The sequence below is a fragment of the Lissotriton helveticus genome, chromosome 9 (genome assembly GCF_964261635.1).
Source record: "Lissotriton helveticus chromosome 9, aLisHel1.1, whole genome shotgun sequence".
Classification (NCBI taxonomy): domain Eukaryota; kingdom Metazoa; phylum Chordata; class Amphibia; order Caudata; family Salamandridae; genus Lissotriton; species Lissotriton helveticus.
Window position 1 is genome coordinate 1,286,507,224 of NC_136070.1, and position 22,571 is coordinate 1,286,529,794.

General features: G+C 47.0%; 1 protein-coding gene across 1 annotated transcript in view; it reads left to right on the top strand.

The window, feature by feature from the left end:
* The window catches only part of LOC144782500 (dual specificity protein phosphatase 7-like), a 43,228-nt gene extending 26,897 nt beyond the window's left edge, over window positions 1–16,331 (top strand). The window contains exon 3 of the mRNA XM_078661888.1: window positions 14,332–16,331. Coding sequence (XP_078518014.1) covers window positions 14,332–14,639 — 308 coding nt within the window. The 3' untranslated portion in view covers window positions 14,640–16,331. The remainder of the gene's footprint in view (window positions 1–14,331) is intronic.
* Window positions 16,332–22,571: the final 6,240 nt, after the last annotated feature.

Genomic DNA, 22,571 nt, shown 5'->3' on the forward strand with positions numbered 1-22,571 from the left:
CACGACGCCTGTGAGAGGGTTCTATGTGTGAGGGTTCTATGCACGGGGACAGTGACGGATTCCTTGCACGACGCCTGTGAGAGGGTTCTATGCATGGTGACAGTGAGGGGTTCCTTGCACGACGCCTGTGTGAGGGTTGGACAGTGAGGAGATCCATGCACGATGCCTGTGAGAGGGTTCTATGCATGGTGACAGTGAGGGGTTCCTTGCACGATGCCTGTGTGAGGGTTCTATGCACGGGGACAGTGACGGATTCCTTGCACGACGCCTGTGAGAGGGTTCTATGCACGGGGACAGTGAGGGGTTCCTTGCACGATGCCTGTGTGAGCGTTCTATTCACGGGGGACAGTGACGGATTCCTTGCACGACGCCTATGGGAGGGTTCTATGCATGGTGACAGTGAGGGGTTCCTTGCACGACACCTGTGTGAGGGTTCTATGCACGGGGACAGTGAGGGGTTCCTTGCACGACACCTGTGTGAGGGTTCTATGCACGGGGACAGTGAGGGGTTCCTTGCACGATGCCTGTGTGAGGGTTCTATGCACGGGGACAGTGACGGATTCCTTGCACGACGCCTGTGTGAGGGTTCTATGCATGGTGACAGTGAGGGGTTCCTTGCACGACGCCTGTGTGAGGGTTCTGTGCACGGGGACAGTGATGGGTCCCTTGCACGACGCCTCTGAGAGGGTTCTGGGCACAGTGCCTCTGAGAGGGTTCGGGGCACAGTTTTTCTGAAGAGATTTGTACATAAACTTTGGTGTGAACAATTAATGTGTTTTGTGCATCTACACATATTTTTGCTTGCTGTTGTTCAACGTGTTTCAGGCTATTGCACTCTGCTTGCTGTTGTAAGTGCAGCAGATCAGTGCACTTTGCTTGCTGTTGTAAGTGCAGCAGATCAGTGCACTTTGCTTGCTGTTGTAAGTGCAGCAGATCAGTGCACTTTGCTTGCTGTTGTAAGTGCAGCAGATCAGTGCACTTTTCTTGCTGTTGTACAACGTGTTGCAGGTTAGCGCACTTTACTTGCTGTTGAATAATGCGTGGCAGGCTAGCGCACTCTGCTTGCAGTTGTACAATGTGTTGCATGTTAGTGCACTTTAGTTGCTTTTCTGCAACGTGTTGCAGGCTAGCGCATGTTTGCTTGCTGTTACACAATGTGCAGCGTATTAGTGCACTCTGTTTGCTGTTGTACAATTTGTGCCAGGCTAGTGCACTTTACTTGCTGTTGTACAAGGCGTAGGAGGCTAGTGCATGTTTGCTTGGTGTAGGTTAGTGCACTTTGCTTGCTCATAGTGGAGTTTGCTTGCTGTTGTGCCTGTTACCGGTTAGTGCACTCTTCTTGCTGTTGAGTGCATTTTGCTTGCTGTCGTATGACGTGTTGCCGGTTAGTGCACTTTGCTTGCTGTTGTGCAACGTGTGCCAGGCTATTGCACTTTGCTTGCTGTTGATGTTGCAAGTTAGTGCACTTTGATTGCTGCCGCATATGTTGCAGTCCAGACTCAGGCCCGGTTCTAGCGGGTGGGCCGGGTGGGCCCGGCCCACCCAAAGATGAGCCTGGCCCACCCAAACATGAGCCTGGCCCACCCAAACAGGAGCCTTGGCCCTCGCAGTGAGGGCTTGAAGGCAGGCGCAACGCGCAGGTCGTGTGTGTCAGCCCGGGGAGACAGCTTCCCGGACGCACACACACACAGACAGTTTAAGATTATCGCAGCCGCACCAAAGTACTTAACAGGTCTTTAAAAGACCATTAACATGTTAATTAGGCTTTGTTTACTTTTTTCACCCCTTCATCTCTGCATGGTGAAAGGGGACAAATCCTTTCTTTGACAACGGTAACCTTTGGTAACCTTTGCCTACTGTCCTGCTGCGTTGATATTTCTTTTTTCTTTGCAGCGCAGGGGAAAAGTGGTCTGTTTATTCCTAGTCACCCCCTGACCCCTGCAGCTGCTTATCACATAAGGCTGTGACACAACATATGACTAATGGAGTAGGTAAGAGAATGTGTTACAAAAAAAATTCTTTTTTAAATCTGCACAGGCCCAGCAGGACGCATACTTCGTATGTGCTTCATTTAAACAGTTTTTATCATTTCATCATAGCCGATGCTGGTCAACAATAAAACAATACAAAATGGCAATGTCCAGATAAAGTTGGTGATTAATGTTCCTGCTTTAGAGCAATCGTTTGTCTGTTAGTATTTTTTAAATGCAGACGCACTGTATTTTATGTGGATAGCTCAGTGGGTTACTGCCTTTGTCACAGAGATCCTTGTGTTACTTCAGAAGTTACAATCCTAACAAAAGGCAGTGAACAATGAACTGCCACCAAAGAGCTGCAAACAAACATGAATGGTATAATTAGAACTTCGCTTTTTTTGTTTTATGATATAGTTAGAACTTCCCTAGTCTTTTCATTATTCTAATGTTGCTAAAATGAGTATGTTTGGGCAGATATACATTTTTATCAGTAAAGCTGACCCCCATGGAATACTCTTTAAATCCTAAGGTTGTGTTTCCCCAGACCAAACCCTCTTAAAATATACTACAACAGAATGGATGACCTATGATTCCTACACCTTGTAATCCTCATTGGCTTATGTGACATTCCCTGTAGACTGATTTACATACTTGCATGATTCATTGTCTCTGTAAGTGTGTGCGTGGTGTAAAGTACTGACACACACTACATGGATATGAGTAGCGCTATACAACAAATGAAATGCATATGAGAGAGGGGATACGTAAACATGAGGGGCGCTGGTGGAGGGTGCCAGTGAGGGAATCCGAGGAAGAGTTCATGGGGTGGAGGGGGAGCTAAAGAGAGATGAGGGGCACTGGTAGAGGGTGGTAGTGAGGGAGTCTAAGGAGGAGGTCATGAGGGGGATGGGCTACAGAGAGATGAGGGGCGCTGGTGGAGGGTGGCAGTGAGGGAATCCAAAGAGGAGGTCATGGGGTGGAGGAAACTAGGGAGAGATGAGGGGCACCGGTGGATGGTGGTATTGAGGGAGTCTGATGAGGAGGTCATGAGGGGGAGGGGCTACAGAGAGACGAGGGGCACGGGGGAGGGTGGCAGTGAGGGAATCCGAGGAAGAGGTCAATAGGGGGGCATGGACGGATGAGGTACACTGTTGGAAGGTGGTAGTAAAGGTATTAATGGAGAAAGAGGTTTTTGGTGCAGCGCCAAAAAAGACTTTTGCATCAGCGCTGAAGCCGGCCCTGTCATGGCCTTTCTGTTTTTGTTTATTTAATTAGCAGTCGGGCCATAAGGGCCACTGTGGAACATACTTTAAAGTGCGTGTTAATTATATTTATTGCTCTATTCAATGTTTTAAGTATGAAGGTGATTTTACTAATGTTTTTACCGGGAGATGGTGCCTGACATGGGGTGGGGCCCAAGGTCATCTTTGAGATACGGTGCCCTGCAGAGGAATAGTGGCTAATCAAGCTTGTAAGGGAGTGCGTTGAAGAGTCCGTGGTCAGGTGGAGTAGTAATGAAGAGAGATTCTCCATGAAGGCTCACACAGAGGGAGCCCGAGAAGTGTCACTTGCCTGATACTCCCACCTCAGAAACCTCCTCTTCCCATCAAAGGAACATTACATAGAAAAAACACTTTTTGGGAGTGATAACATTAAAAAGAGATTTTGAAAAGAGTGAGTTTTACTGGGCCTTGTAAGACTAAGAAGAGGTAAAGGAGGGCCCTGAAGCAGGCCTGCCCAGACATATATGCGACAAATCGAGCCCGCCGTGGCCCACCCAAATGCGTCCTTGGCCCACCCAATTAAAAATTCCTGGAGCCGGGCCTGAGTCCAGTGCACATTTGCTTGCTGTCATACAACGTATTGCACTCTAGTGCACTTTGCTTGCTGTTGTACGTGTTAAAGGGTAGTGCACTTTGCTTGCTGTTGTACAACATGGTGCACGCTAGTGCATTTTGCTTGCTGTCGTATGACGTGTTGCAGACCAGTGCATTTTGCTTGCTGTCGGATGACGTGTTGCAGGCTAGCACACGTTTGCTTGCTGTCGGATGACGTGTTGCAGGCTAGCACACGTTTGCTTGCTGTTGTAAGTGTTGCAGGCTAGTGCATGTGTACTTGCTGTTGTACAACATGTTGCAGGCAAGCTCACGTTTGCTTGCTGTTCAACGTGTTGCACGCGTGTGCACTTTTTTTGCTGTGGTACAAGGCGTAGCAAGTCGGTGCCCTCCGCATGCTGTGGTACATCGTGTGCACGCTGGTGCACTCTGCATGCTGTCGTACTTCCTGTGCACGCTGGTGCACGCTTGCCTGCTGTGGTACATCGTGTGCACGCTGGTGCACTCTGCATGCTGTCGTACGTCCTGTGCACGCTGGTGCACGTTTGCTTGCTGTCCTACGTCCTGTGCACGCTGGTGCACGCTTCTCGACGGCTCCCGGGTATATTCGTGCCTGTGCACACGTTGGAGGCTCTCTCATGTGCATGCTCGGTGCGTGCTCTGTGGTCGGATGCTTGTTGCCATGGCGACGGGACATTGAGCATTACCTCAGCCACTTACTGTAAAACCAAATTGAGTTCATGGTGAGGTCAGCTGACAGCTCGTCGAGGTAGAGCACCTTCAGGGGGGGCCCTGGGGTGCCAGCCTTTCAGGGTCTGGGGGTGTGCACTCTGGGTCTGCAGGGGGCGGTGGGTGCGTCTCGTCCACCCTGTTCATCAAAGCACTGAACCCTTCCTCCTGCCTCCAACACCCCTGTCCTTCAGGAAGGATTGTAAGGCGCTTAGAGGCTCGTGCACCCCTTGGAAGGGCCCTTCTACCCCGTTGCATCAGATGAGGAGCAGAGGCTGGTCTCATAAACCAACCCGGGCCCCCTGCTGCTAAACCAGACAGAAGCCAGCCAGAGGCACTGGGGCTCGCCTTAGAACTGCGCAAACCGCCATTTGAGTTTCCCAGTGCTTGTTGTCGATGCTAAATAGCATTGGTGAAAAGTATGTATGTTTGTCACCAATGTCGACCAACAGCAAAAGTGTATCAAAAGCCACCATGGCTGGCACAGTGCCAGATGCATACGTGTTACGTGGTCATGTGTCAGTCGCTGTGCATGTGACGGTGCAGCAGCCTTTAAAAAAATATATACTTTAAATATACCGTCCCAAGATGGCGGACTCTCATCTTGGAGTGGTAAATTACAAATGTAAACGAGCATTCGTCTAGCATTTTTAAAGTTAGAGGTATTGGCGCTGCAAATGATATTGCATTTTATTAGAGGAGTTTAGAGGACTATGAGGAATTACTGGTGGGAAGAGAGACACAGCTGCAACACTGCCTTGAGCACTTAGAATAAGGAATTACCACTGGGACCAGAGAAGCAGGTGTAGTAGTGTGTAGAGGATGGTTTAGAATGATCATTTACAGATGGGACAGGAGTAGCAGCTAGCAGTAATGCCCAGTCAAATGATTTAGAATGAGGAATTACTAGTGGGACCAGAGAAACCGCTGTAGCACTCTTTAGAGGCGTTAGAATGAGGACTTAGTGATGGGGCTAGAGAAGAGGCTGCAGCACTGCCTAGAGGTCTAAGAATGAGGAATTACCATTGGGACCAGAGAAGCCACTAGTAGCAAGACTGGAGGAATTAGAGTGAGGAATTTCCACTGGTACTAGAGATATAGCTAAAGCATGTGTAGAGGACGTAGAATGGGGAATTATTGACGGGAGTAGAGAAGCAGCTGTAGCACTGTGTATGGGACTTAGAATGATTGATGAGCCTAGAGAAGCAGCTGCAGCACTGTGTATAGGATTTAGAATGATTGATGAGCATAGAGAAGCAGCTGCAGCAGTGTGTAGAGGACTTAGAATGATTGATGAGCCTAGAGAAGCAGCTGCAGCAGTGTGTAGAGGACTTAGAATGATTGATGAGCCTAGAGAAGCAGCTGCAGCAGTGTGTATAGGACTTAGAATGATTGATGAGCATAGAGAAGCAGCTGCAGCACTGTGTAAATGACTTAGAATGATTGATGAGCCTAGAGAAGCAGCTGCAGCAGTGTGTATAGGACTTAGAATGATTGAGCCTAGAGAAGCAGCTGCAGCACTGTGTATAGGACTTAGAATGATTGATGAGCCTAGAGAAGCAGCTGCAGCAGTGTGTATAGGACTTAGAATGATTGATGAGCATAGAGAAGCAGCTGCAGCAGTGTGTATAGGACTTAGAATGATTGATGAGCATAGAGAAGCAGCTGCAGCAGTGTGTATAGGACTTAGAATGATTGATGAGCCTAGAGAAGCAGCTGCAGCAGTGTGTATAGGACTTAGAATGATTGATGAGCATAGAGAAGCAGCTGCAGCAGTGTGTATAGGACTAAGAATGGTTGATGAGCCTAAAGAAGCAGCTGCAGCAGTGTGTATGACTTAGAATGATTGATGAGCCTAGAGAAGCAGCTGCAGCACTGTGTATAGGACTTAGAATGATTGATGAGCCTAGAGAAGCAGCTGCAGCAGTGTGTATAGGACTTAGAATGATTGATGAGCCTAGAGAAGCAGCTGCAGCAGTGTGTATTGGACTTAGAATGATTGATGAGCCTAGAGAAGCAGCTGCAGCACTGCGTATAGGACTTAGAATGATTGATGAGCCTAGAGAAGCAGCTGCAGCAGTGTGTAGAGGACTTAGAATGATAGATGAGCCTAGAGAAGCAGCTGCAGCAGTGTGTAGAGGACTTAGAATGATTGACGGGAGTAGAGAAGCAGCTGCAGCACTGTGTATAGGACTTAGAATGATTGAGCCTAGAGAAGCAGCTGCAGCACTGTGTATAGGACTTAGAATGATTGAGCCTAGAGAAGCAGCTGCAGCACTGTGTATAGGACTTAGAATAGTTGATGAGCCTAGAGAAGCAGCTGCAGCAGTGTGTATAGGACTTAGAATGATTGATGAGCATAGAGAAGCAGCTGCAGCAGTGTGTATAGGACTTAGAATGATTGATGAGCATAGAGAAGCAGCTGCAGCAGTGTGTATAGGACTTAGAATGATTGATGAGCCTAGAGAAGCAGCTGCAGCAGTGTGTATAGGACTTAGAATGATTGATGAGCATAGAGAAGCAGCTGCAGCAGTGTGTATAGGACTAAGAATGGTTGATGAGCCTAAAGAAGCAGCTGCAGCAGTGTGTATGACTTAGAATGATTGATGAGCCTAGAGAAGCAGCTGCAGCACTGTGTATAGGACTTAGAATGATTGATGAGCCTAGAGAAGCAGCTGCAGCAGTGTGTATAGGACTTAGAATGATTGATGAGCCTAGAGAAGCAGCTGCAGCAGTGTGTATTGGACTTAGAATGATTGATGAGCCTAGAGAAGCAGCTGCAGCACTGCGTATAGGACTTAGAATGATTGATGAGCCTAGAGAAGCAGCTGCAGCAGTGTGTAGAGGACTTAGAATGATAGATGAGCCTAGAGAAGCAGCTGCAGCAGTGTGTATAGGACTTAGAATGATTGAGCCTAGAGAAGCAGCTGCAGCAGTGTGTATAGGACTTAGAATGATTGATGAGCATAGAGAAGCAGCTGCAGCAGTGTGTATAGGACTTAGAATGATTGATGAGCCGAGAGAAGCTGCTGCAGCAGTGTGTATAGGACTTAGAATGATTGATGAGCCGAGAGAAGCAGCTGCAGCAGTGTGTAGAGGACTTAGAATGATTGACGGGAGTAGAGAAGCAGCTGCAGCACTGTGTATAGGACTTAGAATGATTGAGCCTAGAGAAGCAGCTGCAGCACTGTGTATAGGACTTAGAATGATTGAGCCTAGAGAAGCAGCTGCAGCACTGTGTATAGGACTTAGAATAGTTGATGAGCCTAGAGAAGCAGCTGCAGCAGTGTGTATAGGACTTAGAATGATTGAGCCGAGAGAAGCAGCTGCAGCAGTGTGTATAGGACTTAGAATGATTGATGAGCCTAGAGAAGCAGCTGCAGCAGTGTGTAGAGGACTTAGAATGATTGATGAGCCTAGAGAAGCAGCTGCAGCACTGTGAAGAGGACTTAGAATGATTGATGAGCCTAGAGAAGCAGCTGCAGCACTGTGTATAGGACTTAGAATGATTGAGCCTAGAGAAGCAGCTGCAGCAGTGTGTATAGGACTTAGAATGATTGAGCCGAGAGAAGCAGCTGCAGCAGTGTGTATAGGACTTAGAATGATTGATGAGCCTAGAGAAGCAGCTGCAGCAGTGTGTAGAGGACTTAGAATGATTGATGAGCCTAGAGAAGCAGCTGCAGCACTGTGTAGAGGACTTAAAATGATTGATGAGCCTAGAGAAGCAGCTGCAGCACTGTGTATAGGACTTAGAATGATTGAGCCTAGAGAAGCAGCTGCAGCACTGTGTATAGGACTTAGAATGATTGAGCCTAGAGAAGCAGCTGCAGCACTGTGTATAGGACTTAGAATGATTGATGAGCCGAGAGAAGCAGCTGCAGCAGTGTGTATGGGACTTAGAATGATTGATGAGCATAGAGAAGCAGCTGCAGCAGTGTGTATAGGACTTAGAATGATTGATGAGCCTAGAGAAGCAGCTGCAGCAGTGTGTATAGGACTAAGAATGGTTGATGAGCCTAGAGAAGCAGCTGCAGCACTGTGTATAGGACTTAGAATGGTTGATGAGCCTAGAGAAGCAGCTGCAGCACTCTGTATAGGACTTAGAATGATTGATGAGCCTAGAGAAGCAGCTGCAGCAGTGTGTAGAGGACTTAGAATGATTGATGAGCCTAGAGAAGCAGCTGCAGCAGTGTGTATAGGACTTAGAATGATTGATGAGCCTAGAGAAGCAGCTGCAGCACTGTGTATAGGACTTAGAATGATTGATGAGCCTAGAGAAGCAGCTGTAGCAGTGTGTATAGGACTTAGAATGATTGATGAGCCTAGAGAAGCAGCTGCAGCACTGTGTAGAGGAGTTTAAATGAGGAATTAATATTCGTACAAGAGAAGTTACTGCAGCAGAGAGGAAAGTAGAGTCGGCTGGCTTAAAAGAGAGTGTTATTGAGTGGAATAAAGTGGATTGTAGTGGGAGTAAAGCGGGGTGGAGTAAAGTACTACTCATCTGTCTGGAGGCAGCAAAGAAGAATATGCATTTTACAGAAGATGACAGCATTTCAATCTGGTTCGTGCTGTGGCTGACAAAGTATTAGGTAGAGAAACCTCTCAGTAGATAAACTGAGGTGGTCCAAGATAAAGGAAAAATACTGGTAGTCTGCCTCCTTCGGGCTGGTCCGTGGTAGGGATATAAGTATTTGATTAACGGGTGGGTACACCGATCACCGACGAGGACGGACCGGCGCTGATGGCTTCCCAAACATGGAACACCACCCTTTAATCAAATACTTAAAATCTACTGAAACTAGGCAATTACTTAATAACATTAACAAGTATCATGATAATGAGAAATATTGTATAAAGTGATAAGTAATAAAGATGAAAATTTACACCAACATCATAAAATAATGTGTTCTATAATAAAGAATGTTTAGTTTGTGTATTCTGTTTTATAGGGAAAAAAGGAAAGAGCCGGAAAAGGGGAAAAAGAGGAGGGGCAAAGAGAGAAGAGAAGAAAGAAGGGATAGAGAAGTAGAATGAAAAATGGGTGTTATGAGAAGGATGAGTGTGAGGATAGAAAAGTAGTAAAAAGTAACCATAGGAAATCAGATGTAATCTTGTGAAAAATAGAGGAATGAGAAACAGAGGCAATTCTATGTTCATTACAAATCAAATTCCACCAGAGCAAAAAGGATAGTTTAGAGTTATCTTTCCAACATATAACTTTAAAAGCAAGAGCAATAAAAAGGTCAAATGAAATAGTTTTTGAGGGGAGGTGGTCAAAGTCCGGAGATATGGTGCCCAAAAAGATATTGTGAATAGCAAATTGAATATCACATGAAAAAATCAGTAGACGTTTCGACCATATAGCTTTCCAAAATTCATATACATTGGGACAATATTAAAGTAAATGCGTCAATGAGCCTTCAGAGGAGAGACAGGACCAATACAAGGGGGAAATAGAGTGATCAATTTAATATAGAAATTGGGGGGTAACAACTACTCCGCTCTGTATAAAATATAGCGATGGTCTAATATTAGCAGCTTTAGAGATTTTAAAAATCTTTTGCCACATTTGATCCCATTGATGGACAAAGAGTGATTGAGATAAATCTTGTTCCCAAAGTAGTTCGGTAGGCGTTTTACTCCGTGTAGGAATAGTTAAGGATAGAGTTTTATATATGAAAGAGGCACAAGGAGTGGGATCTAAAGGGACCTTAAATAATGGTGTCACAGGAGTAAGTGAAATAGTAGCAGGGTTGGGGCTATTATTCATCAAAAAGGTTTGGAGTACGGGAAATCCTATATTATATTGATGAATACAAGAGACAGAAAGGTTACATTTCTCTTGTAATTGGGGAAAGAATAGAATCGAGCCATTAACTATTAACTGGTGTACATAAAAAATACCCTTCTCCTTGCACTGTTTGTAGTAAAAATATTTGTGGCGAAATTTAATATATTTATTAAACCATAAGGAGGAGGACAACAATGATTGATAAAAATCAAATCCTTGGGTAAAAAGAGTATGTAATAAGTGCTGAGAATACTTTAAGATAGGGTGTTTGGAAATGAAAGTACAGTTGCTCATAAAGACAACTTCCTGGAAGGAAAAGTCATTTAATAGTGAACGTTCAACAGCAACCCGTGTTGGCATAGGGGAATCTTGATAATTTTTAGGCATGCCATAGAATTGACGAATCAAAGAGGCAGTGTGATATAATTTAAAATCAAGAAAACGGACACCACCCTCTGATTTTGGGCGAATTAATTTAGAGAAAGCAATGCGAGTACGTTTGTTATTCCACAGAAAATTGGTACAAATAGAAATAATCTGAGAAAAATAATAGTTAGGAATTTTAAAAGGTAACATTGAGAGCGTAAAAAACCTGAAGGACAATCATCATTTTAATTGTGTCAAGCCTGCCCCACCAAGATAAAAATAAAAATAATAATGGGTACGAGGAAGACAATTAATTGGTGAGCACCCGTTTCAAGGCAGAGACATTATGAGCTAAGGTATCAGAAATACAGGAGGAAAACCATATTCCTAAGTATTTAATCTTTTTGGGACACCAAGTAAAGTTAGACGTATCAAACATGTAGGGATAACATGATGGATTTAGTGGTAAAATCTCAGTTTTGGAAAAGTTTAGTTTGTAGCCAGAAACCGTGGAAAATAAAGAAATCTCTTGTAGAAAAGAGGGAACAGAATTGCAGGGATTGGACATGTAAATTAGGATATCATCTGCATATGCAACGCCTTTAAATTCTGCACATATCTCTTCACATTTGCCATCCTTTAGAGGTCAAATGTCAGGATATGTCTTCTGACAAACTGCTGCTTATTTTTTAAATAAATTGATTGGGCTGTACAAACTCCTCTCATTTTGCAGTCCGAGAAAGTGAAGAAAAGTGAATGATGTGAGAATCTTGGTGGGGTGCAGGGAGTGTGAAAGGAAAGGTTGTAGGGAGTCATTTGTTTGTTACACACTGCAAATACAGGTGAATGAACCTGAGGGGCATTTCTTGCCAGCAGATGATGTCTCTCCTTATTGTGAACTGAAGGCACATATCTTGCAGTGATGGCGCCTGTTGTTAGTGAACTGAAGGTGTATCTCTTCCCAGCATATGATGTCTCTATTTATTGGTGAACTGAAGCTGCATATCTTGCAGTGATGGCGCCTGTTGTTAGTGAACTGAAGGTGTATCTCTTCCCAGCATATCATGTCTCTATTTATTGGTGAACTGAAGCTGCATATCTTCATGCCATGATGGCGCTTTTAATGAACGGAAGGTGTATCTCTTCCCAGCAGCTGCTGTCTCTTTTTATTGGGAACTGAAGGTACATATCTTGCTGCAATGATGGAGCCTGTTAGTGAACGGACAATGTATCTCTTACCAGTATGAAATGTCTCTTCTTATTGTTGAACTGAAGGTACAAATCTTGCAGTGATGGCGCCTGTTGTTAGTGAACTGAAGGTGTATCTCTTCCCAGCATATGATGTCTCTATTTATTGGTGAACTAAAGGCACATATCTTGCAGTGATGGCGCCTGTTAGTGAACAGAAGGCACATCTCTTACCTGCAGCTGATGTCTCTTCTTATTGTGAACTGGAGGTACATATCTTGCACTGATGGCGCCTGTTGTTAGTGACCTAAAGGTGCATCTCTTACCAGCAGCTGATGTCTTGGAGAACTGGTTAAACCCACTTACTGGATCTCGGCGGCGGGGGAACCGCCCAAGTCTTCCATACCCTCCATACTTAGTAAAAGGAGACACAGGAGCCTTCGTCTGCAAGAGGAACCCAGATTTATTCAAATAGCCCGGGCTATGGAATAGAGTCCCAAGCTCGTTGGAAACAAGACAGAGGAGGCTGCTGCTTTACTCCGCAGCTTACAAGCCTTTTATACATTTTCATCCCACTCTTTTGGCTGTTAGTCCATTGTTCAATCAGGGCAGTGTTTGCAGTTGATAACCTGATCAAGGCGATGTTTGTAGTTGGTGACCTGGTCAAGGCTCAGCACTCAGGTCATTGTTTAATCAGCTTGATCAAAGCTCGGTCATTCAGGTCATTGTTCAATCAGCCTGATCAAAGCTTCGGTGTTCAAACCATTGTCCAATCACCCTGATCAAGGCACAGCAGTCAGACCATTGTCCAATCACCCTGATCAAGGCCCAGCAGTCAGACCATTGTCCAGATAACCTGATCACGGTGTCAAGGATGTTTACCAGGCAGGGAGCAGGAGATGGAAAACAAGCTTGTTTACACAGGGCGTGGGTGGCTCATGGCTTTCTATTGAACTGCAAAGAACAGGGGGTTGGGTGTGCGACAGTTTTTGGGCAGAAATGTAGGCTGCAGGCAGGGTTTTGTCATGACAGATAGAATTTTCTCAGGCATCAGCAAAAATGACCAGGTGGGTCGTGAGTGGGTGTTTGACACGAAAAGACAATGCAAAAACAATGGAGTCCTGGCACAAAATGGACGCCGACAAGAAGAACACTTTTCCTCAGCCCTTCCTTTTGCCATTGAGTGGGAAATACTCTAGGAAATGTCAATATTCATGAGATCATCTGTTTCCATAATGGCAGAAGGACCATGTTTAACATACATTGTATGGCCAGGGGTCCCTTCTGGAGGGAGCGGACAAGCCGCCTCCAGCTGGGAGTCCTGTGCACACATACAACAACATAATTTCTACTACTGACTGGCAACAGATAACAGACAACAGCGGGTTCAAAACTCACCTCGCTGGCTTGGCTTTTGCAAAAGTCAATAGCAGCAAAATCATACAGACTTGGTGGATGATCAGTCCACCCTTTCCTTACAGGGGTAGTTCTCTTCTGCAGACGTAGGGCTGTGTCCTGTTCCAGAAATCACTTGTTAGGGGACTCCAGCGAGGACGCGGTCATGTGGCCCAGACCAGGTGGGGAGGAACAGCGGGCGAGTCGTTCGGCTACCGTACTACAAGAATCCCTCAGGTAGGGCGCCTCCGTCGGAGTCTCTCCGTGCACCTCCTCACATCCACCGGGCCTGACCTTCGTGCCCGTGGAGTACCTGTTCGGGCGCCATTTGAAGAACCGGTTAAACCCACTTACTGGGTCTCGGAGACGGGGGAACCGCCCAAGTCTTCCATACCCTCCATACTTAGTAAAAGGAGACACAGGAGCCTTCGTCTGCAAGAGGAACCCAGATTTATTGAACACTTTTCCTCAGTCTCTCCTTATTGGTGAACTGAAGGCGCATATCTTGCAGTGATGGCGCCTGTTGTTAGTGAACTGAAGATATATCTCTTACCAGTATGAAATGTCTCTTTTTTATTGTGAACTGAAGGCACATATCTTTCAGTGTTGGCGCCTCTTGTTAGTGACCTGAAGGTGTATCTCTTACCAGCATGTGATGTCTCTCCTTATTGGTGAACTGAGGGTACATATCTTGCAGTAATGCGCCTGTTAGTGAACTGAAGGTGTATCTCTTACCTGCAGCTCATATCTCTTCTTATTGTGAACTGAATGTACATATCTTGCTGCAGTGATGGCGTCTCTTGTTAGTGAACAGAAGATATATCTCTTACCAGTATGAAATGTCTCTTCTTATTGGTGAACTGAAGGCGCATATCTTGCAGTGACGGTGCCTCTTGTAGGTGAGCTAAAGATGTATCTCTTACCAGCATGTGAGATGTCTCTTCTTATTGTGAACTGAAGACACATCTCTTGCAGTGATCGCCTGTTGTTAGTGAACTGAAGGTGCATCTCTTCCCAGCAGCTGATGTCTCTTTTTTTCTCTTTTTTGCAGATGAAGCCCGATCCATGAAGTGTGGGGTCCTTGTCCACTGCTTGGCAGGAATCAGCCGCTCCGTGACGGTCACTGTCGCCTACCTGATGCAGAAACTCAACCTGTCCCTCAACGACGCTTACGATTTCGTGAAGAGGAAGAAATCTAATATCTCCCCCAACTTTAACTTCATGGGGCAGCTGCTGGACTTTGAGAGGACCCTGGGGCTGAACAGTCCTTGCGATAACAGATCACCCACCGAGCAGCTCTACTTCACTACACCGACCAATCACAACCTGTTCCAGCTGGATTCCTTGGAGTCCACCTGACAGCACTCTGGCTGATGGGGCAGCCCAAGCCCTGACAAGTTTCACTTCTGAGCATTTCAAGGAGCTCTTCAGAGAGGTTCAAAGGTTGGGATTCTCGGACAGAGTCTGGTTGCGGCTTCACAGGCGGAAGCCCGTTTCGGGGTGTCCTGATGCCCGTCGGAGCAGAGCAACAGAGCAGGTCTGTTCTGAGGGTAGAAAAAGTGGGTACCCAGCGCTGGTACAGGCGATAACGGAGTCCTGTTCAGAGGGGTAAAAGCCACCTGTCTCAGAGCTGGTTGTGGAATATATTCAAATCATGTGCACTTAACAAATCGAGTCCTGCACGGCTGCGACTGTTAACCTATGTTTAAGGACTATGGTACTCTTACTCCCTGGAGTATGCTGTTCAAACAGTTAAATGTTCTATTCTCTTCACACAGTGACATTTTCTGAACTAAAAACATTTGTGGATGGGATGTCCATACTGACCAAAAGCACTTTGCACACTTGAAGCCTTGATGTCTCCACGCTGGTGGTGGGCTTGAGGCCTTGATGTCTCCACGCGTGGTGGTGGACTTGGACATGTAAGGAGAAGACGTTGCTGGCTTGTGATAGGCAGCTCTGTGATCGCACCAGAGGCCGCGTCCTGTCCACCACTGATCACTTCTCCTTAAACCTGCACTTCGTTAGCCAGAATCCACTGGCCGACAATGGTTTTAAGTATTTAACGTGGCTTTGTTGCACCAGTGGGGTGGCCACGTGAGGTTGAGGCCCAACATTGGCCTACAAGACGCGTGTGGAGATTCGAGTGGTACATGAGCCGGTAAGGGATGGACATTTAGCCGGTAAGGCATGACTCCTGGAAACCAGCATTGTACTTTTTTTGCAAGTACCTATCTCGTTGTTTTTGTTGGATGCCTTGATGTTGAAAGGAGGAGTGCATTCTCGTGCTCTGTTGGAGGACTTTGGCTGCTCGACCAGTTAGGTGACCTGGTCTAGGGTACGGTGACCTGGTCTCGTCCAAAGTGACTTCTGCTGGCAGCTAGTATCCTTCGACCGACAGGGAAAGGTTGTTCCAGCCGGACTGTGGGCCCATTGCCTTACTAGCTACACTTCTGATGGGTTCACACATCTTGCCATGTCTTTTTAACAGACGCTTTTTTGACTGTTGTGTAGAAGTGGTATTTTACGGAGGGAGAGGGGAAGGAACTTTCCTTGTTTTCTGGCTGCCGTGCAGCTCACCTGGTGCCCCCTCACTGCCCTCTCCTCCACCAAGGTGCACCTAATGGAAAAGCCACGGATTTTTCTACATTTTATTTTTTGTACCTTTCCAAGTGGAGGGGTGTCTGCCTGGTTTGACTGTGCCACTGATATTTTTATTTTCGCAAGAAGCTGGAATGATAGCGTTTCTAATGCAGTTTGTGCAACGGCGAGTGCGTGCGGAGAGGGGCGGACACCCGCTTCATGGGTTTGGGGCAATGCTGCTTGTAGAGCTTGTGGGGCTTGCACCCTCTTTCTGTGCTGTAAGACCTCTTTCCAAAGGTGCGTCTCTTGGTTGCTACAAACACAAGCTGGGGGGTGCGCTTTACCTTATGAAGGAAACCACAGTCATGATATATGTATATATTTACGGGTATGCACATATATACCTGCAAGCCAATTGGGACCATGTTTATACATTGAAAAATAAATATTTTTTCTTTATAAACGACATGGATGTGTTGTACATTATCCTTCTGGCGCCTATCGAGGTAAAATGTCACTTTGTTGCTGTGGTCTGTGTTCTGAGCAGTGAGTGGCTGAAGGTCGCCCCGCCCATATTTGCTTGGTGGTTTGGTAGAGGTTGGGCTTCATGGGGTCGTGGTAGATGCTGATTGATATACCAGAATACCAGTGGTGGTGGAATGACATCATGCACCCTTTGCCTCCGGTGACGATCCAGGAAGGGATGTCCTATGAGTTTCGACCCAGATGACAACACCGGGAGCTGGTCTGCTGCGGGAGCCAGTGTTAAATCTAAGGTCAAGGGACAATCGATATTTGCCCGGCGGTATCGCCTCTTTAACCCACGAATTATTAATCAATGAAGAGGCAGGCGCTGGAGACGGGAAGGCAGGAAACAAGGTTTATTCTCTCCGGAGGAGAACACAACAGTTCAGACAGCAGGTATCGTCACGAGGTGCTCTAACCGCATCTCTGAGGCCTGGCCTCTTATACACAGTTAAATGAATTTTATTGCAGGTAACACAGTTTTGTAATGTTTTGAAGTATGAAAGGACATCCTCTGAATCTCCCCTACAGGCCCGTTCCCACACATATTTACAGTTGAAGTCCCCACCCCGGTCACAACAGGTGATGATTATCGCGCAGCTGGACATTCCGCCGATTCATGGAATGTGGGGGGGGTTTGGTCGGATCTCATAGGGTGAGGTCTTTGATCAACTCGGGGGTCCTTTGATGAGGGAAGCTTTCTACTGTACGGGGAGGGGCAAGGAACAGTATCGGCAGAGCTAGGTGTCGGCCTGGGAACGAGGAAGACAAACGGGCACACAGGAAAAGGGGTTTTGTATCAAAAAGGGCCTGGGACCATAAAAGGAAGGAAGGGAGGTGTCGCGCTGGGGACAGGATGGGGTTCTGAGGCAGAGCTGCGCTGAAGTGGGGTTTATGACCCAAGGCATGTGCGAGCGGGGGTTGTCAGAGTGCGGGCTTTGTGAGGGAGGAGGGCTATGCCGGGGGCCAGTGGCATGCAAAAAGGGTTGTTCTGATCGAGGCACCTAAAATGGCGGGTGCGCACGACAAAAAGTGTGGCATCAGGGAAGAAGACAAGATGGCGCAGATAATGTTTACCAGACCGTACTAATTTTCCACAGTCCTCCCTTTAACATATCCAAGACATCTTGCTGGCCTATTTCCAATTCATGTCGACTGTGGTGGTCATAGGAAAAGAAGTAGGTACCCAGGTGAAGGAGTTATAAACATTACATTTTAAAATCTTTCATCTTAGGAGGCGGGTCTATCGATAAAAACTCGTTTGCAGGAAAGTCATAGTAATGCAACAACAGACAAAAATGATTCTGTAGTGAGAGCATTGAGTACATTTCATAGCTACTTATAGTCGTTTGGAATGTAAATTGATAGGTCATTACATATGTGAGTTCTGTTCACGTTTGGTTGGAGCATAATTAATACAATGGTGGCTGGGAGAGAAATGAGACGTAGTAGAAACGATAATTAAGGGTGTCAATGTTCGGAGTTAATGAGTTCTCAGCATTCTTTGTCGTCTTTTGTTGGCGCTGTGGAGCACCGGCGGTGGAGCTACGGGTCCAGCTCTATTCTAGGTCCCGCGTTGCAGGGCACGACCTTTTCCTCGCGTTTCTGGTCAAAAAGGTCTTTTTCGCCCTGTGTCCTTTGAGTTGATTGTCAAAAAGTTCAGATGGAAGAAATGGGTGTGTGAGCAGTCCTTAGGGTAGGTCGGAGAAAAAGGGGGATGGAGCAGGGCCAGATCAGGAACAGACTAGGGGGACGGAAAATTTCAGGTAGGCGGGCTCATGACCGAGTTTAGAGAGCGGGGACTTTTCGGCATACATTGGACATCGAGCAGGGGCATCAGGTCAGCCCTTTCCTCTCATTTTGTCGAAAACAGTGCCTCGTCCTGCAGCTCCTTACTGTCGCGGTCTCGCCTTGGCCAATGTCGCAGATGTTCCATAGTCTGTAGTCAGGCCACGTGCTCCCACATCCGGTCCTTCTTTCCTCCGACAGTCGTACCCTTAAATGAGTTTGAAAAGACAGTCTTTAGAGAATTGGCAGAGGAAGGTAATCACATAAGTCTATTTCTCTCCCAGCTCCCGGCAAAAAAATGGAAACGTCCATCATATTAGGGTTCGCAAACAACATATAAATGATTGATGATGGGCCTGCTGGATTTACTATAACTTTCCTTCACAACCATTTCTTTGGTGTTTGTTGGTCGTGGGACGAGATCTGGTACCTATTATTGCATTACAGTTACGTCAGTTCTTCTGACAGAGACCCACCTTCCTAGTACGAGCTTTACAAAGCTATACCGTTCTCCTGGGCTTTATATCAAAAAAACGCAATGTGCTATCACCATGGTCTGATAGGTATCTTTCTGAGAGATGAACATAGGCTAAACATTTTTCATTCTATCAATGCATCCTGCCTTTCAGCTAAACATTTTACTTTCAACAGGGTTCATTGCAACGATTTCTTCACTTCGGTCTAATCTTAATTTTGCAAACATCGTTCTAGTTTCTACATGGCCTCTTACAACCTGACTACTTAATTAAGAAAAACCGGGGTTTTATGGAAAACAACTAGGGACATAGAAAACTGTGGTAAGGGCGTAAATCGACCCATCTCTTACAACCGGGGGTGAGGGACAGTTTTATAACTCTCGTCTGGGGCAGCTGATACGAAACAGGGGGCGTTCCGGGAATATGAGGATGTTTCGATCACCTTTACTGTTTGGGTATTGCGACAATTCGGGACGGGGAAGGTCGCGTTATCTGAGGCATCTTTTTATAACACAGGAGCCGCTGACATGTAGTTCCCTTATTTCGGGTCAGATTAGGGAACCTCAGTCGTCTTACCTGTCCTTTCCCTAATGGCCAAATCTCGGTTTCATCAATTTTTTTAGCAGAAAGGAGAGTTAGTGACACGGCGTCAGGGTGATTTTTACTTAGGATAAATTTTGAGCAAATACTTGTGGTATTTGGGGCCAATTGGTGGGGCACTAGGGGTGGCGGTTTGCCAATTTAGGTGCTAGTCGTTCGGAAGAGCGAGAGAGAGAGAGAGAGAGAGAGAGAGAGAGAGAGAGAGAAAGAGAGATAGAGAGATGTGCAACAACAAGCTAAATAGTACACGTGCGACATGGGGAGTGGCCGTGCATTAAGATAGGCTATTCAGCGCATTATACAACATAAGACATTACGGGTCCGTGTTAGAATGTTGAAAGCATGCAGTTTGGGATGGACGAGCATTAGGCCGGGTACATGCATCGAGTAAAAAAGGCACCATTGTGTCGCATTTCTTGCATTCTCGGTCCTTTAACCAGTTAAGTCAACGCGTCAGTCATACACAAACATCATCTCATAGTTTCAGACATACGTGACAGGTGTCCATTCACGCAGCATGGATTAAGGGTGATCGCTTTCATCATGTCATACAATTTATTGTCTCTTTTGGTAAAAGAGCAGTTTGCGGGTGTGTTTAGGTGCCACCAGGCAGTGTTAGTCCGCTTCGTGTATCAGACACGGCGAGGCTTCAGATCTTCACCATACCTTGGTCGTGATTCCGATGTGGCCTGCAGGGGGGGGAAAGGAGGGGAGGGGGACAACATTCGAGCATATAAAAAGCACGGGTACGAAAGTCTTTTACTTACCTCATACTCGTCTTATCTCCTCGGGATAGAATCCCTGGGGTTGTGGGTTCTGGAGCCAAGGGGGGGGGGGCAGTGTGTCCTTATAGGCTGTGAGTAGGAAAACGTTAGAGAATCAGAAGCACTTAGCGCGAGGTTTCTAGTTGGTAGGTGTATTTAACTATCGGGGTCCTTAAATCTCTTTCAACGCTGTGATGTTTTAAGGTTTATCAGCTCTTCGGTCAACTCTGTTCCCTAGTACCTTTGAGTGTCGTATCTTTATAATATTCTATCATTTACATCGTTTCACTTTACCCATCCTTTATATTCCATTTTTTTACACCATTTCGCTTTTACCCATCCCCAGAAGTCGAGGTCTTTCTCCATGCGCGAGTCCCTGAGTCAGTCGCATATTTCACGCCAGAGTGTCGTGTCTCAGATTCGATCCTCCATCCGGGGCTGGGCAACCATCTTCTATTAACCTTAAAGAGAGAGCAGAGTAGGGTGCACAGAAAAGAACTCTCCCGCCGATCCCACATTTTAAATAAAGCATGCAATACCCGTTCATAGTTTCGAAAACCTTTATTTTCACAGTCGTTCAGCATGTTGATAGGACAGTGTGATCGGGGTTGGCCGGATACGGCAATGGCTAAAGTGCGTACAGTAGGGGGGGGGGCTATTTTGTAGGATTAAAAACATGTTTTAAAAGGTTAATTCATTCATTTGCAGGGAACTAAAAACGTCTATCGAATAGTTGAGGGACCAAGGGGCATTCATTTCATAATTGGAAACACAGTTGGACTAGTTGTAATCAAATTCCTATAGGTATACCATGGGAGTGTGTCATAAGCGAGGTTACATGTCAGACATGATAATATCATAATGAATCGTACATTTGAAAAACATTTTTCACGCGGTCCTTTTATATGTTCGTCGAGTGACTCCTCCCTCTTTTCCGTCAAGTGTACAGAGGATCATAACATATCTCGGAACATCGAGTCTTTTTAGCAAAAGAAAAACACCACGAGGCGTTCGTAAGTTCCTATTGTTACCGGCGCCATTTTGGGCGGGGCCGGGTTGGTCCGGAAGTAGTATCAAGGAAAAAAATGTTTCCTACAACCGGCAGTTGGACCATAGTCCTTTTCGGCAGTTCGAGAATTCATGCTAACAGAAGGAGTGGCTATGTCATGCTTATTTCGTTAGCGATCAAGGCAGTTGTCCCTCACCGGAAACCTGCAGGGGCCGAGGGCTCCTGGGACGTTTGTAGAATCTTCAAGGCTGTGGGGGTGCTGTCGGAGGTGGGGGCTCGTGCCCCGGTGGGCAAGCGCCCGAGTTACATTGCTGTTCAAAGTTACTCTAGCGGCCGAGGCCCGCCTTCCAGCGGACCCAGACGCCATTTTGAGGCCTGCAGCAGCCCCCCTCGTCGAGTCTGCAAGAGTGGAAGAGACCTTTCTGGGGACAAATAGGGAATGGAACTCCGTGTTGTGGAAGCAGGACGTTCGGCTAGGGCGCAGCTGTGGTACCCCCACCTGGGGGGCGAGGGAGACTCGTTCGCGCCATCTCCCTCTCCCGGTGCACTCCATGCCGCTCTCTTTCATGGGCATGCACGATGGTCTCTCCACACCCTGTGCTCCACAAGTCCCATGCCCAGTGCTGCGGAAGTATGGCCACCTGCGGCGCATGTTCGGTGCTGCGCAAGTACTGGGGCGCCACCATGGTATGTTCGGTGCTACGCAGGTATTGGCACCACCGCCTGGCTGGAGGAGTTCGGCGCTGGGCCGGGGGCTGGGAAACCTCCTATCCGTGGAGGTGGGAGAGGCTCGTCCGCGTCACCTCTCCCTCCCAGCCCGACCTGGACTAATTTTCGCGGAGGTATGTACAAGACATCCCTCCCCCCAGAGTTGTCGCAGCCATTATTCAAGTGGCGCCGGGCGTGCTGCTGCGGCCATTACGGAGGGGAAAAGAAAGAGGTGTCCCGTCCTTCTCTGGGCCGGGCTTCCGGTGGATGTCGGCCGGACGCCCCTTGCTCTGGCCCCATGAACGGGTTCCTTGGCTCATCGGCTGCAGCCGGATCCAGTTGGCCCCAGTCCCTGGCCATTGGTGGCCGGACCGGGAAGACATGTGGCGGGACTACCTGCAACTCCCACGCGCCACCGTGGCCGGACTGGGGGAGAGAGAGAGAGGGGGGGTCGAGGACATAGACATCCCCCCCCCCTACAACTCTCCGGTGTGGTCAAGGTGATCCCCTGGCTGGGTCCCGCTGGCCCTTGTCTCTCCTCCGGCTCCACCCTATGTTACGATTTCCTGGCCGACTGTTGGCAGCAGGACCCGCCTTATATGGGTTGCTGCCGGTTGGGCGTAGCCGTAACCCTGCCCTACTTTGGAAGGTTCCAGAATGGGGGGGCGAATGTTCTGCTGACTTTCATTTTCTAGTTTACCGTTCTTGTTTCAAACGTTTTCTGTTGTTAGGGCATTAATAGGTGTTATTATTACGTATTGTTATTTGTTTCTTGTTCGTTATGTTAAATAAAAGTTCAAGTTCATAAGTGGCCTACGGATTTCGTTTCCCCACTCCT